This window comes from Ascochyta rabiei, chromosome 19 (genome assembly GCF_004011695.2).
Source record: "Ascochyta rabiei chromosome 19, complete sequence".
NCBI lineage: Eukaryota > Fungi > Ascomycota > Dothideomycetes > Pleosporales > Didymellaceae > Ascochyta > Ascochyta rabiei.
The window spans coordinates 770,600-784,846 of NC_082423.1; the positions used below are offsets into that span (position 1 = coordinate 770,600).

General features: G+C 49.9%; 6 protein-coding genes across 6 annotated transcripts, besides 1 other annotated feature; 3 read left to right on the forward strand and 3 right to left on the reverse strand.

Moving 5' to 3' along the window:
- Positions 1 to 1,173: 1,173 nt before the first annotated feature.
- Positions 1,174 to 1,787, forward strand: EKO05_0010394 (uncharacterized protein; the record flags this gene model as incomplete). Its single annotated transcript, XM_038943163.1, has 2 exons — positions 1,174 to 1,522; positions 1,576 to 1,787. The coding sequence occupies 2 exons, from the start codon at positions 1,174 to 1,176 to the stop codon at positions 1,785 to 1,787; spliced, it is 561 nt and encodes a 186-aa protein (XP_038794277.1).
- Positions 1,788 to 2,161: 374 nt separating this feature from the next.
- Positions 2,162 to 2,200: a tandem repeat.
- Positions 2,201 to 2,296: 96 nt separating this feature from the next.
- On the reverse strand, positions 2,297 to 3,073 carry EKO05_0010395 (uncharacterized protein; the record flags this gene model as incomplete). Its single annotated transcript, XM_038947094.1, has 1 exon — positions 2,297 to 3,073. The coding sequence occupies one exon, from the start codon at positions 3,071 to 3,073 to the stop codon at positions 2,297 to 2,299; it is 777 nt and encodes a 258-aa protein (XP_038794276.1).
- Positions 3,074 to 3,413: 340 nt separating this feature from the next.
- EKO05_0010396 (uncharacterized protein) lies at positions 3,414 to 4,439 on the reverse strand (the record flags this gene model as incomplete). Its single annotated transcript, XM_038947093.1, has 1 exon — positions 3,414 to 4,439. The coding sequence occupies one exon, from the start codon at positions 4,437 to 4,439 to the stop codon at positions 3,414 to 3,416; it is 1,026 nt and encodes a 341-aa protein (XP_038794275.1).
- Positions 4,440 to 5,452: 1,013 nt separating this feature from the next.
- EKO05_0010397 (uncharacterized protein) lies at positions 5,453 to 6,258 on the forward strand (the record flags this gene model as incomplete). The annotated part of the gene is made up of 5 exons (XM_038943032.1): positions 5,453 to 5,568; positions 5,619 to 5,751; positions 5,802 to 5,973; positions 6,030 to 6,124; positions 6,178 to 6,258. The coding sequence occupies 5 exons, from the start codon at positions 5,453 to 5,455 to the stop codon at positions 6,256 to 6,258; spliced, it is 597 nt and encodes a 198-aa protein (XP_038794274.1).
- Positions 6,259 to 7,909: 1,651 nt separating this feature from the next.
- Positions 7,910 to 9,675, forward strand: EKO05_0010398 (Rhamnogalacturonan endolyase; the record flags this gene model as incomplete). The annotated part of the gene is made up of 3 exons (XM_038943078.1): positions 7,910 to 8,612; positions 8,668 to 8,990; positions 9,049 to 9,675. The coding sequence occupies 3 exons, from the start codon at positions 7,910 to 7,912 to the stop codon at positions 9,673 to 9,675; spliced, it is 1,653 nt and encodes a 550-aa protein (XP_038794273.1).
- A 246-nt stretch (positions 9,676 to 9,921) lies between these two features.
- EKO05_0010399 (uncharacterized protein) lies at positions 9,922 to 10,619 on the reverse strand (the record flags this gene model as incomplete). The annotated part of the gene is made up of 3 exons (XM_038943039.1): positions 9,922 to 9,969; positions 10,027 to 10,251; positions 10,311 to 10,619. The coding sequence occupies 3 exons, from the start codon at positions 10,617 to 10,619 to the stop codon at positions 9,922 to 9,924; spliced, it is 582 nt and encodes a 193-aa protein (XP_038794272.1).
- Between the last annotated feature and the right edge of the window lie 3,628 nt (positions 10,620 to 14,247).

Here is a 14,247-nt window from a genome sequence, read left to right on the forward strand (position 1 = left end):
TTAATTTAAAAGTATTTCTTAGCTTGCTTAGCCTAGCGTGCGCACAGCCGCCTTGGCATGCCGCCTCTTGGCACGGTCATGGCCAGGTGGCTTGCCACCTCCAGCTCTTCATAGCAGCTAGAATGACATCTGCGATGCTAGGTCGGTCACAATGGTACTTCTCTAGCTATCGACCTTCCTATTGACATTACTGCTCCGCCACTGGTGCTGTCGCAAGTCGCAGCATGCAGATGTTGTGTGCTTTACAAGTTCTTCTCTTCGCGGTCGTGTTTCCAGCGTCTCAGGAGCAGCCGCACACCCAAAACTTGTCCATCTTGCGCAACAAATTACTCAACAACAACAGCTTTAATTAAAATGCTAAAGAGACAGAGTTATAGAGTTACTTCTTAAGTATAGTTTTGTGTTTTCTCTACTATATTGCTACAGTTGGGGCGCTGTAGTGTTGCAAGAAAATAGGTAAGTTGTTGGTGTTCCCTAAGGTTTGGGTGTTTGAGTGTGCGGCTTTTTAACGCAGCCGCGTGGGCCTGCCTGAAGCACCTGCCGGCCGATCCCGAATGCATTGACTACCCCACATTCCAGCCTTCATCTCCATACCTTCTCGTGACCTTATCTATCCTGATCGCAGGGCTTAATTTCATGCACTCAAGAAAAAAAAGGCGACTCCTGTATTTCGAAACATGCCTCAGGCTTCCGTTTGTAATGATGCAGCCGCGGCTTCTCGTTTCATGGGACATAATCACCAGCTTCCCGGTACTCCATCTCAATTGGACCTTGTGGTTGGGAGAGTCGTCTTACTTGTATAAGCGAAACAAGCTCGGCTCAATTGTCTGCCAAATACAATCTCTAAGGCTGCAAGTGCTTCCATCATGACCGAGGCCCACTTAATGCAGTGCTAGACACACTCAGAACCAGGGGCATGCTCGTCGGCAGCCTTGATGAAAGGACCTAGGCGACACGTCTCTGCGTGACGTCGCTTATTGACATCTTGCGGGCATAGCTGTGAAGATCTATATGCACTGGAAGTCTGTCCAGTTCACCAAACCCCTTGCTTCACAAGCTACAGCATTCAATTCAATCGCTAATACCACGTGATACCGCTTCGCGCCTTTGCTGAAAATCGTTCGCAGCAAAGATCCAAAGCAACGCGCACCCAAGTCACACACAGTTATCATCATGTACAGCATCATCATCCTTGGCACATGGTGTGCGGCAGTGTTTGCAGCACCGGTCACACAGAGCTCAGATACAAATTCTACATGGCAGCCAGCGGAAGGAACAAAAACTATGTGCGACTCGACGTCCGACAAGATCATTGGCTTTTATGTGGGGCCCCAGATGGAGTCCGTACTCACTGAGGCCTGTGTTGCCATGATGCCGCCCTGTGCCCATCAAGATCGAGTTGCCAACGATACCATGTGCGCTCAGGTCACCGACTGGCGGCTTGATGGACCAAAGAACAGTACGCAATCTGCAAATGTCGAGACGGCAGAAGGCAACAAGATCAGCGGATGGGACGTCAAGCGTTAGTTTTTCCACACATGATGCAACCATGGCAAAGGCTAACATTACGAGCAGTCTCCGTTACACCTGCTACACAACCAGAGACTTCAGCAGGCGTGTTCTGGACTTCGCAAGACTGCTATGGCTACTTCGCGTACATGCTGGAGAAGTGGGAGCCTGAGGGATGTCACACTCAGCAAGGGTTTGGTGTTGGCAACATCACGGTCGGAGGACAGAGTTCACTGGCAGGCACAGTGTTCAAGGTTGAGATCGTGGCTGAGCAGTAGTTGCTTTATTTGCGTGTGCTTTGTAAGTGCTTCTCATAGCCGTTGATGATCTAAGAGTTACGCTGTGCGTCTCTCAAGGTCTTTCAACCATGCATCTGTGCGCTGGATTTATACAAAACTTAACCGGTGTAAGCAACTCTATGATTGTGTGGTTTATTAGATACTTGAAAAGCTGCAAAGTTCCGATGCATCCTCACGAAGGAAGAGGAGTTAGCAAGAGCAAGAAAAAGTTTGAATTTTTGTAGCTTAAGGGCACTACGCTTGCGATTAACCAAGCTAGGTTTCTCCGCCACAGCGTTGTTAAACACCATGTTCATCATAGCCGCACTTTTAGGGTGCAATGTAGTTAAGGCTCTTTCTTAAGCTTAGTATCTCGGCGCGGCAGCGGTAGCGGCGGCGGCGGCGGCGGCGGCATGATAATGAACTAAGTATCTTTCCGTCTTTACACCAGGCCCAAAATCAATTTCGTCGTGTTGACCTAGAATGTGTGCTCTGAAGCTCGAGCTAGCTCACTTTCGCTGCAGCTGAGCTTGTTCGCAGGCTTTGAGACAGAAACCAAGAAGTGCCTTGCGAATGTGCTGTCGTGGGATCGTAGTAACACGTGCGAAGTCGGAACTCTCAAACTCCAGCAAAACCAATTTGTCGTAATCGCATAGCGCTACAAAGTTGCATTTCGTAGATTTGGCGTACGCAGCCGCCTGCTTGCACAAGATGAAGCCATTAGCGTTCGCCATAAGCACGGATTGACCGCCATGCGCGTTCAATTTCGAAAGAGCACGCTGCTTGTTTTTCTCTTCAACTGCCACATCAAAGTCTGCGTAATCGATCATACCGACGCGCTTGTACTCGATGACCATGATGGGCTGTTTCTGGTCCGTGTCCTGCTTGATGTTGAAGGAGAGATCGTAGCGGAATCTACTAACCCTGACTTCCGTGGCTATTGTGATGGGCGCCTGGTATCTCGCATTGATAGCGTTTTGGATAGGATGCGTAATGTACAAGGTCGACACGCGAACAACGTCTTCCTCGACGTCGAGCTTCGCCATAGTGGGTTCGTCACTAGCAATGTAGTCTTGAGCCAACTTTGAGTTAGTGCCCTTTAGTTGTTCTTCTTGTAGGAACTTGTTGGCGCACTGTAGCCAGTAGTCAAGAGCGGTTTCGACAAGAACGTTCGGGGGCGGCTGTAGCTTCGTTCCCTCTGAGGAAGCAGTCGCAGTGAAGGTGCGATAAGTTCCCGGGTACTTAGGGCATTCACCCTCAAAGCAGTCTAGAATGGTCGTCGGCATTCTGTTCTCAGGAGAGTGTTAGATCATGTGATGCATGAGATGCATGAGATTCTTGACGATGTGAACTTACCGAGTACCAGTAGTCAGTGAACAACTTATGGTTGAGCAAACGTTTGATCTGATGAAGGTAACAGACAGAGCTGACGATTATCAAAGATCGACTATATCGCACGCGCGTACCACATCTTTCACTGTTCGGCCCCTAGCACAAACCAAGACGCAAACGCAGGCTTCTCAAGTGAAAGCGTATTCAAATGATTGAAGAAGAGAGGTAGACCGTTGGAGGTACCTGAGACTTCATTGACTTCGATCCACTTTTCGCTTGGCATTCGACTTTCCTTCACTCATTGATTTCCCAATCCTCTTCTATCGGGGCACCAAGCTTGCTTGAGGGATCTCTTTGAACCTTCACATATTTCCCCTTTCGACCGTCACCAAACAATTCCCACATTCTTTTTATAGTTTCCTCTCTACAGGGTGATATCCATCCATACGAACCCCATCGACTGGGCCACGACCATTCGAACAAAGGGTTGCGATACTTGTCCTTTGGGCGGGTCCCAAGATTAATTCTGAACACAAATGAGAACGCAAAATCTATCAAAACCAAGCGAAGTTGCGGATCGGCCAAGTTGGATGGCGTGGTGATAATGATGTTTCTGGGTGATAGATCATCATGTCGAACTCCGGCGTAGCGTAGGTCGTAGTCTGCTTCGATGACTTTGATCATGACGTTCTCCCTCTCCTCAGCAGTCAGATATTCAGGTTTGATATCAAGCATTCGTATGCCTGGCACATAATCCATGAGGATCATGCGCACTCTTCGGGTTATGTGCTCGTCCCGAACCACGCTCATAATCTCCATAGTCCAAGAACCATGATATTCAGGCACGATGCTGCCTTGAGCAGGGGTCCCTTGCAGCTCAGAGTATGCTGCAGCTTCATTGGAGTAGTCAGAATCAGCCATACTCGAGACATCGATCTTCAAGTCCGGCTGTTCCCCATACGAATAGAACATTGGATCATAGATCTTCGCAACGAGCCCGGTATCGATAAATATGAGTTGAGCGCCGCAGTTCTCCCCAGTGCGAATCGCAGATTTGACGGTGAAAGAATGAGCGTCGTCAAAGAATGTGGCTCCCTCAGCAGGAGGGTGCGCAACGCACCAGTCAAGCTGGGTACTACACTGGAGGTCTTCCTGATTAGAAATCTCGATCTCGGAGTAAGAGCCGCCGAATGGCGCAGGCGGCACATGGCGATGTGCAATAAAGGTCGCTCCAGGAACGTAAGGACATGATAATGCTTCTGCAGGTGAGCGATGCGGTGATGGCAGACTGTGAGATGCGCTGTCGTAGGGGTCGGACATATCGCGCAAAAATCGAGATGTTCCAAGAGCTGGAGGTTGGAGGCAGTGATGAGAGTGGAGTATACACAGAGCCGTAGAAACCTTGATTTTTGACCACGAAGCTGGGGAAGAGGTGAAAGCGCGTTGGACGCTATGAACAAACAGCAGTCACCCGGCCCCACCTCGGCTCTTACGCCTACAATTAGAGGAGTGATCACTTTCTCGACAAAGTGCGCCGACTGCGAGTAAGAGCACCTGTCTTACTGCTTCTTGTCTTTACAACCTGCGGCTTGACGGAGATGATTTTATGGGACGAAGATAGCAGTACGGTGTACGCAACGTGTGACATTAAACAGAGTTGGACTCACGACAAAGAAGCGACGCCCCGGGTGGTGAAAGGCTGGCAACGTGGCTTCATTGTCAGAAACGAGGAAAAGAAATTGACCCTGATTTGGTAAAACCCAACTGCCAAAAGCGAAGTACCCACTACAATTGCCTACCGATTAAGAAACAGAATGAGAGTGTAGTCCCACATGAAGAACAGAGATGGAAAAAGATTTGCGCACATGGAAGTTCATTGTACAAGAGGATTGCCAAGCTCTTACCTAGCTAACAGAAACCCTGCGTTCACGTTGCCGGCAGCCTCCGCTGCCACACGTTGCCAGAGGTTAATGCTCCGCTGTCTTGGTGCCTGCAGACCTCCGCAAGCGGCTGTTCTCCCAGCAAGCCATTGCTGCTGTTGGCTCGGACAGGAAGTCGGCACAGCCCATGTCGTGATGTAAACTTACGACGACTGCTTGATCTGGACATGAAGTGGCTCGTCACAATCCAGAGCAAGGATGACGTTGTACTAGTAAAGGTTCACCAGCCACTTTGGTACCTCGCGCTTCGCTCCGACTCGGGAAATTAAATCTGTTGGGGGGAATTGCCTGGGTGAGCCGCATATAAAGGTTAGCCATATAACTAGGACGGACAATCGTCTAGCTGCTTTGTGTGCCTCCTTCATCTTTTTTCTACGAGACCCGTTCATCATTATGCGTGTCCAAGCCACCATCACCGCCTTGACCTCGGTCGCCTCGGGCTTTCTGATGCCCCGTCAGTCTAAAGAGACTACTAAAACCCCAAACGTTGTAGCTGCACAATACGATGGGTTAGCAGAGCGTCAACCTTGGCCGAACATGACAACCTGACATTCCATAGCACATGCTTCTACCCGGTACCAGACTCTAAATTCAACCTCGAAGCCTACCTAGGAACATGGTACCAAGTTGCTGGTACACCTTTCGGTCCTACAGCCCAAGACAGCTGCGTGGCTGGTAACTACAAGCTCAATGTGCGTTTACATCAGGAGACTTCATGGAGACCGAGCTAACGACCCTATAGGACAACGGCACTATTCGCGTACTCAACACCGCAAAAAGAGGTGCACAAACCGTCAGCATCGTTGGCACAGCGACTCCAGTGGATACCGCGTATGGTGCTGGTGGTGCATTTATAGTCAGATTCCCTGGTTCACGGGATGCGAAGTGCCCTGGACCGAACTACATTGTTCAAGGTATAACACGATGGAACGTATTCTCCAAAAGGATAGGAAGCTAACGGTGTCGGTAGACTACGCTGCCGACTGGGCCATTGTGCAGACACAAGGCTGGGGCACGCTGTACATATTGAGCAGAGAGCGTCAGCCCCCTCCTGCGACTATCGATGTAAGCTTCCTAAGTCTGTTTGAAAAGGATAGCTGTACTGACATCAGATGCAGGCCTTGATCGATCGCGCTGTCGCATATGGTTCTAATGCTTCGGCGATTTTCAAGTTCAACCAGACTGGCTGCGATGTGTGAGGCTAATGTTGGTGTATCGTGTTCATTGTGTCAATCATCTTAGCTGGATGCATCTTTGGGAATCACTCAGACGACATGCAGTTTAGTTGTGCGTTAGCTACGCTCCGCTGATATCTCTTCCTGGGTATCTTTGTACACTACCACTATAACGCAGTAGACCAACAACGTAAAATCAGATTTTCTACCTTCCAAGACTCCCAAGCTCCATAGAGTTCGTGCTGTACAGCGGAAACGTACTGATTCAGTCGTCTGATTAGTCACAAAGTAATAATCGTAGCCGTGGAGATCCGGAGTGGGTACGTACACTTCGCCAGGCACCAATATTCTGCAGCTGAGTGTAGGCCGCAGCCTCTCGGCTGTAGGCGCGATCGGCCGGCCGTATCGCATCTGGGAGGCTACCTACTGTTTTCAGGTTATAACAAATAGGGTCGTAGATCTTTGCGACCAGACTTTCATTAACAACGACGAGCTGATTGCCGCAGTTGAAGCCCACTCTAGTTATAGAGGTGATGATCAGATCTTTGACGTTGCCGGGATGGGTACGGCCGGGTAACGGGTAAAAATGCATATAAATTGCTCTTGCGACATGCGTTGCCATTCGGGATCTTCCTCCGGCACAACAGTGTTGTTATCGTTTCCAAACGGCTTCGGTGGCTCGTGTCGCATTGCAGTCATCCTCTAGCCTACAATACAAGGGCAAGGGCGCAGCATGCTGACTATACTGTCGCTCGTATCTGAATGATTGACTGCGAATTTTGGATCTGTATCGGAAGACTCGCGTGCATCGCGCGTGAGGGTCGCAAGGCGGGGGACCCATTGTCAACATCGGGCCGTTCCGATTCATCACGAGCGACTAATTCACTAGTTCACCCAAGTCGTTCCCCTCACATATGATGTCGAAGCTTGATAGATGGTGGTGAGCATCATGTTTGCAAGCTCAACGGACCTGCTGCGTTCGCATTATGTCTTGTGAGTAAGATCACTAAGGGGCGAACAAGCTTTACCTACGACTCTACAGTGCCAGTCGAAATCGGCAGCTGAGCAGATGCCGGTGCGAGGTCGAGGAGCTTCGCGGTGGACCAAGACCAGCCTAAACTCGATAGGTCGACGTTCGGCCTTGTAGAAACACTTGGTCAAGGAGTAATAGTCCAAAAGCCCACGTTTACCGAAGATAGATTGACAGATGGATCGAAGGAGCGTGATGCCTGCGGACCCTTTTATCTTCACGGACCGTTTTGAAACACCAAGAGTCAGCTGACGAATCACATAACACCCTCGCAATGCTCCACTTACCATATGCGGATGTCGAAATGAGAGTGCAGACACTCCTGCTTGTCACGCGACAATCCTCCTTACCACATGGACCTTTCGATAGGTCGTAGGCTATTGCCATCGGATCAACGACGTTTCCAGTAAAGACAGATGCTATCTTCGGAAGCCACAGCTTTGAACACCAATATCGAGCCAGCATCGACCATCCAAAGATGTGGATCGTGAGCAAGGACAATAGACAAGTATAAGAACATCAATTCGAAGCTGATCATTTCCCTTTTTTTCTCCAGGGCTAACAGATCTCAGTTTACGCCTGGTCGGTCACTCTTTCTTTCCTACCAGCTGAATCTGGCAATACACTCATTAACAAATAATTAATATGAGGTTTCTCGCCAGTCTCACCACCCTCCTCCTTGCCCCAGCTGCGGTCCTAGCAGGATGGGGCTACAGCGACGATGGCAAGAATTACGTTATCGACACCAACGCCAACCTTGTAGTCAAAGTCAGCAAGACCAATGGCGACATGACATCGATTAAGTACCGTGGTGTTGAGTACAACGGCCAGGGAGGCAAGAACTCGCACGTTGAGTCGGGACTGGGTACTTCGACTGTCACCATTAAGCAGTTTTCAGACCCAAATGTCATCAAAGTCAACATCAAGTACGGCACACTCAAGCATGACCTGGTCTTCCGCTACGGCAACCCCAACGTGTACATCTTCATGAACAAGGTCGACAGCAGTGTCACTGTGTCTCGATACATTGTTCGCGTGCCGCCCAACATTTTCACCAACAACCTCAGTTCTGACACAGACTGGATACCTGAGGGTGTAAAGGTCATTGAGGCTGGCGATGTGAACTCCGTCACATCAAACTCCCACACATACAGCAAGCACTACTCAGGATACAAATATGGACGTACCATGGACTACGACTTTGTAGGATACACAAACAACAATGTGGGCATGTACATGATTCGATCGAATCACGAGAAAGCATCTGGTGGTCCGTTCTTCAGGAGCTTGGTCAGGCGCGGTGGATCGGGTGGACCTGACCTTTACGATATCTATCACTACAACATGGGTAAGATGCTCAGCCTGGTCTTTTCAAGTTCTCGCTTTTACTAACGGAACCATAGGACACACCGATGTAATGCGCTTTGGTCTACAAGGTCCAAGTGTTCTACACTTCACTGATAATGGTGCTGCACCTAACGCCAATATCTTCGCCCGCAAGGCTAATTGGGACTGGTTTGATAATCTTGGTATCGACGGATGGGTCCCAGCGAGCAAGCGCGGAGCTGTCTCTGGTGTTGGGCTCGCCAACATGAAGAATGGTCAACAGTACGTTGTGGGCCTCAAAAGCAACACTGCGCAATACTGGACAACAACTGGTGCAAATGGCGCATGGAAAATCGAAAAGGTGCTTCCTGGTACATACACCTTGAACGTGTACAAGAGTGTAAGTCTTCGCATTTGCACCAGTGCTTTCCGGACAAAAGCTAACGATCGCACTGCAGGAACTTGAGGTCCACACTACCACAGTGACCGTCACAGCAGGTTCTACCAGTATCAAGAACACCATCACCTGCTCTGATCCTCAAGACACTGCAGTTGTGTGGCGCATCGGCGAATGGGATGGTTCACCAAAGGGCTTCCTCAATTTCGGGGATACGCCCATGAAGCCAACCTACATGCATCCCTCCGATTCCCGTCTCGCAAGCTGGAAGCCTGGCAACTACATCATAGGTACCAGCAGTGCAAGCCAGTTCCCTGGATACATGTGGAAGGATGTCAACAGCGGCTACCTCGTATACTTCCGCCTCAGTGACGCGCAGCTTACCAAGAGCTTCAAGATCAGGATCGGCGTGACCGAAGGACTAGCTGGAGGTCGCCCAGCTATCAGCATCAACAGCTGGTCTGCTCCACTACAGGCGCAGAAGACCCAAGGTGATACCAGGAGCTTGACTGTTGGTACTTACCGCGGCAACAATCAAGTGTATGAGTACACTGTGCCAGCCAGCGCATGGACCAAGAGTGCACGAGATTACCAAGTGCTGAAGATTGACATAATCACTGGCAAAACGGCGACGGCATACCTGAGTGGGGGTGTCAGTTTTGATGCTCTTGAAATGGTTGAAGTCTAAGGCTGACATATAACACCATGCATCTCTCGCTGACAACACGACGAGTAGAATTTTTCATTGTATATATTAAGACTCAAGGTCACGCGCAAATCGGGCCATATAATACTCGAACGCGCCTGAATTTATCGAGAAGATTTGTTCTGCTCTATAGAAGGACATTACTAAATGCTGTGTTCGTTGCACTTTTTGGTGTTGGTCACGATACACGCGTCGAGCTTATCCAGTCCACCCTGATGATAGATTCGCTTAACAGTGGTTTTGAGACGAGCTGCGAGCACCACCACAGAAATCATCCTGCAGTCACGGTCAGTTCAGAAACTTCTGTACTTGTCGCATGAACCAGTTACTTACATTGCCGTTCCAGCGCTGGTATCCGAGAAGCAACGCTTGGTCATCGTTTCCGGTTTGCTTAGCGCCAGCAATGTACCAACCGCACTTGTTGGTGATGTCGGCGAGCGAATCGCCAAGGTTTTGTGGGAAAACCGTCCAGTTGCGGTTACCACGGTTGCAAGCAAAAGCAACGACCTTGCCGCGAATTGAGTAGTAGGCCTGGCCGGGGTTGATAGTGGAAGGGCGCTTCAAAAGAGGTCAGCACTTGACTTGGCCAGACCCAAGGATACTCCGAGGTCACTTACTAGCTGAGTCTTCAAATCTGCTACTGCAGCATCGCAGTCGCCAGAAACCATGTTGTAGCCGCAGCCACACCAGACCTGGTCGTTGCCACGCTTCTGGAGTGAGGAAGTCTCATCGGGGACAAGGCTGATGCCTTGGACCTCTGGCTGAGAGCGGTCGATGTCAGCAGCATCAACGATCTTGGTGTGGACAGTGCTGCCATCCTCAAGGGTGTCGACCTTGTAGACGCCATCCTCAGTACCCTGAGGGATCTTCCACGCCGAAGCTGACGCTGTAAGAGCAAGAGTGGCGACGATGCTGGAGAAACGCATGGTGAAAGATGAATGGGGTTGCTTGCGAGGGAGAGGGCTGCTGGTTGCGTGCTGATGAGTGAGGATGAGTGCAGTGGTCTTCACAACTTTGAGGATCCTTCCACCTTTTGTAGTCGCTCGATTCTAGCTATGTCGGTTGCCTGAAGGTGTTCAGCCTAGGTAAATTTACACCGCTTGCACAAATACCGCGGTCATGAGGGTCCATTCGGTCGAACAAGGGACGCCTGAGACTACTCTCAAGGCGCGCTCGCAGGATCCAGCTGTACGAGATGTCCATTCATCGGAGACTCTCCGAAGCTGTGGAGGTTGTGGTTGACTGAATGTTCCGCGCTTCTGGACCTATTGTCGATTGCTGTTTAGGATTGCATCGCCGAGGTGGGTGGATCCAACGGCCCGCACCACCCCATCCTGGACTAGGAAGTGCGGGAACCCTCCTCATACAGCTGTCACCACATGCAAGGCCTCCTCCAAGCTTTGGTGCTATTTTATCTCCGTTGATTGTATTTTGCAACACCGCACAGTATTAAATTCGAAGGTTCAAGTAGAATGCAGCTCTTGAGGTGTTCAGATGCAGCCTAGAGCCGCCAAATTCGATAATTGTTGGGCAGCCCGTACCGCTCAGAAGGATGGCGACAATATCTGAGGGTCTCAGCACTGTTCTGTTTTCGCGCACATAGTGCTGGTTGCCTAACACAAGGTAAAGAATTTGTCTGCGTGGGGCAGAACTTTGCCCTGCGTGTCGCTAAATTTCTACTCGCACTGCCGAGCAGTACAAGCCGTGAACATATGACCCTGTACCGCACGACCGGACCTGGAGAGCTTCAGTCTGAGCCCATGGGTCAGACGCTGCTGTCGCTTAGTCGAGACTGTAACTGCGAAAGCATACAGGCTTTTCGCCACCTAGAATCTGGTACTTTGGAATATAAGGAACCTAGGTTCTGGTACCTCGTTGTGAGTTAACGACAGGATATATGCGAACACCGCGTGTACTGTTTCGAGCCTCAGTGTTACTCCTGGTCGTTTTGAGCGTGTGAATCTAGAATTCGGGGAGCAGTGGAGTCTTGAGAAAGTATACATCCGGGACGGCATGCCGTGGACGAAGAATCCCAATTCGAGAACTCCGTGAAGGCTCCAGAACCACGATCGGCCTTAATCCTTGAGTAGTTCGTTAATGGTTATTAGCTGGTGGCCACTCTCACTTATTGAAGCGTTTCGCCAGAGGAAATATGTGTTTCGTAATTGATCTTCGTTGCCGTTGTATTCCTCCCACTTCCTAACCAGAAGGGTTCGCGTGATGATTATCCACGTGGCTTCGTACCTGCTCAAACCAGCTTGTATGTGCAGGTTCCAATAGGACGTGAGAAGCGCTTCCTCGTATATCCAGTACTCTAGGCAGCAACGCTGTTGTAAGGTTGTCCTGATAATTCCATCCACAGTAGATGTAGGTTTGACATCGAGCTTGATCATGAATTTCTGCTTCAACCCTGCCTGGACGGAAGAATGGACGACCATGGAATTATGTTTGCAGAATGGGCTAGAGACTGGGAACAACGTGATACTTGTTATACCGCAAGCTTTAAAAAGCGTGCCTCGGGGATTGATGTTGCAGTCGAGGCGGTACAATACGTCGAGCTCATCGAAATCGTGGGGACCAATGTCAGTAGGTTCTGGGTGCAGCTCCAGATGGAAATCTGGATCGAAGCGGTTGTGTTCAATTAGACTCAAAACTTCGACCCCGTCCGGAGAAAGAGATAGCCCGGAGACATTTGGCTCGATAGGTTCGATCCATCCAGTACGAGCTCCAGTCTGCTTATCTACAGGATTGAATATGCCTACATAAGCATTCAGCGTAGCAAGCGGAGTGCTGACGCGACGCAGCTTGCGCAAACAAGGTGTGAACTCGGCTCGGACTTGGCGATTTGCTTGAGTGAAGCTCCAAAAAGATTTCGAGAAATTTGCGCCGGCGCCATCATTCCGACCTGATCGGCGGAAGCCATGGGGATAGTGACGAACGTTGTGGACTTGGATCCCTTCATAAAGCAGGCAATATCCATATATAAGGTCACGAAGTTCCCTAGGCAGGTCCGACCATGTGCGATAGATTGTCTTAAAGAATAACTCATTACATCTGCCTTGTTGTCTGTGAGGGAGGCGTTGCGGCGGTCGATCTGTCTCCATTTGAACCTCTGGTACGTGCATGTGTACGTGCTTTGGTGTCGATCCATCGATTTGAGTAATTAGACTGTCAAATATGTTTGAGAGAACGCATTTCTTTGTTTGTTGCTGAGGGCTGTAGACTTTTTCGCCAAAATTGAATTATTTGGGGATGAAGCATCTGCTTTGATACGAACCAAGTTTGAGGATGCAAAAATTACATCATCCAGAACAGTGCATATCTGCAATCGCGACAATCCAAAGGGTTGAGTACATTTGGCTGACGGTTCACGAACCTTGGGTGTGGTGTTCTGTATCCCAACACTGTCGCTACCATACGTCCAGTGGCCGGCCATACCGGTATCCACGAAACGAGCGATGCCCGCATGAGACATGTTGGCGACTTCTGCTGACTACAATAATTTCAGCGGCAGCATACACGATAGGTGTTGATATCGTACTGGCTAATGGCATGTAATGTGTGTATTTGACGTTGTTTTGCTGCGGCGTTGATGTAGGATCGGAGTAAAATAAACTTTGAGGGTGATGTTCGCCCGCTTGTGAGACGATGCCATCGCAGTCTCATCCAAACGCATCCTTCCACACGCACGCCGTTGTTCAATCTTATTCTCTTCAACTCTCTCCTTGCGTCAAAAACACATCAAGTACCACAAGAGAGGCGAGCTGTATTGATGTCGGTCATTCTTCGGTTCTACAGATTGTGGGTTGTACAGTGCGATGACCAACCGCTGATTACTATTCACCGGCTCAAACCTCGGATCGGACCCCCTCTAGCGAACGTGCGCCCACCGAAGCTACGGCATATGTACTGGCGAAAGCAGATCAAGATGACTGATCGAGCCGAAAGAATGCCCCATTTATGGGCAAAGGGCGTCGTACGTTTGTATTCGCACGCAGTCTTACGGCCGAATCACCAAGCACACCGGGGAAGATCGCGTAAGTATATGTGCATCGCACGGATCAACACAGACAATCTCCACCAAAGTTAGTCCTGACCAGGGAATCGTGCCTCGAAGTCGCCCAGGATCTTTTCGACCCTGGCTGCCCCAAGGACATCAGTATTGTGATCGAACTCGACGACCGGAGCTCATCAGCAGTAAACCAAGACACCGTGTGTTCGAACGCCGCAGAAGTCACTCAGCCGGACATGCCAAAATTAGGCAAATCGAATGGAGAGCTATCACAGGACGAGCTTGTCAACCAGGCCGAATCATCGTCAACCGAAACGAGAGATATCGAGAAACAAGATGCGACTCCCACGCAACCATCACAAAAGATAACAGATTGGAATGGGCCAGATGATCCAGAAAACCCGCACAACTGGCCGTTGTGGATGCGAGTCTACCATGCTACAACCCCAGGGCTGTTCTGTTTCGCTGTGTAAGTACACCATTCCTCTCAGGCTGCCTACGGGGTTTTCTCTACAGTTACATCACTGCCTCCGGAGGCTTGT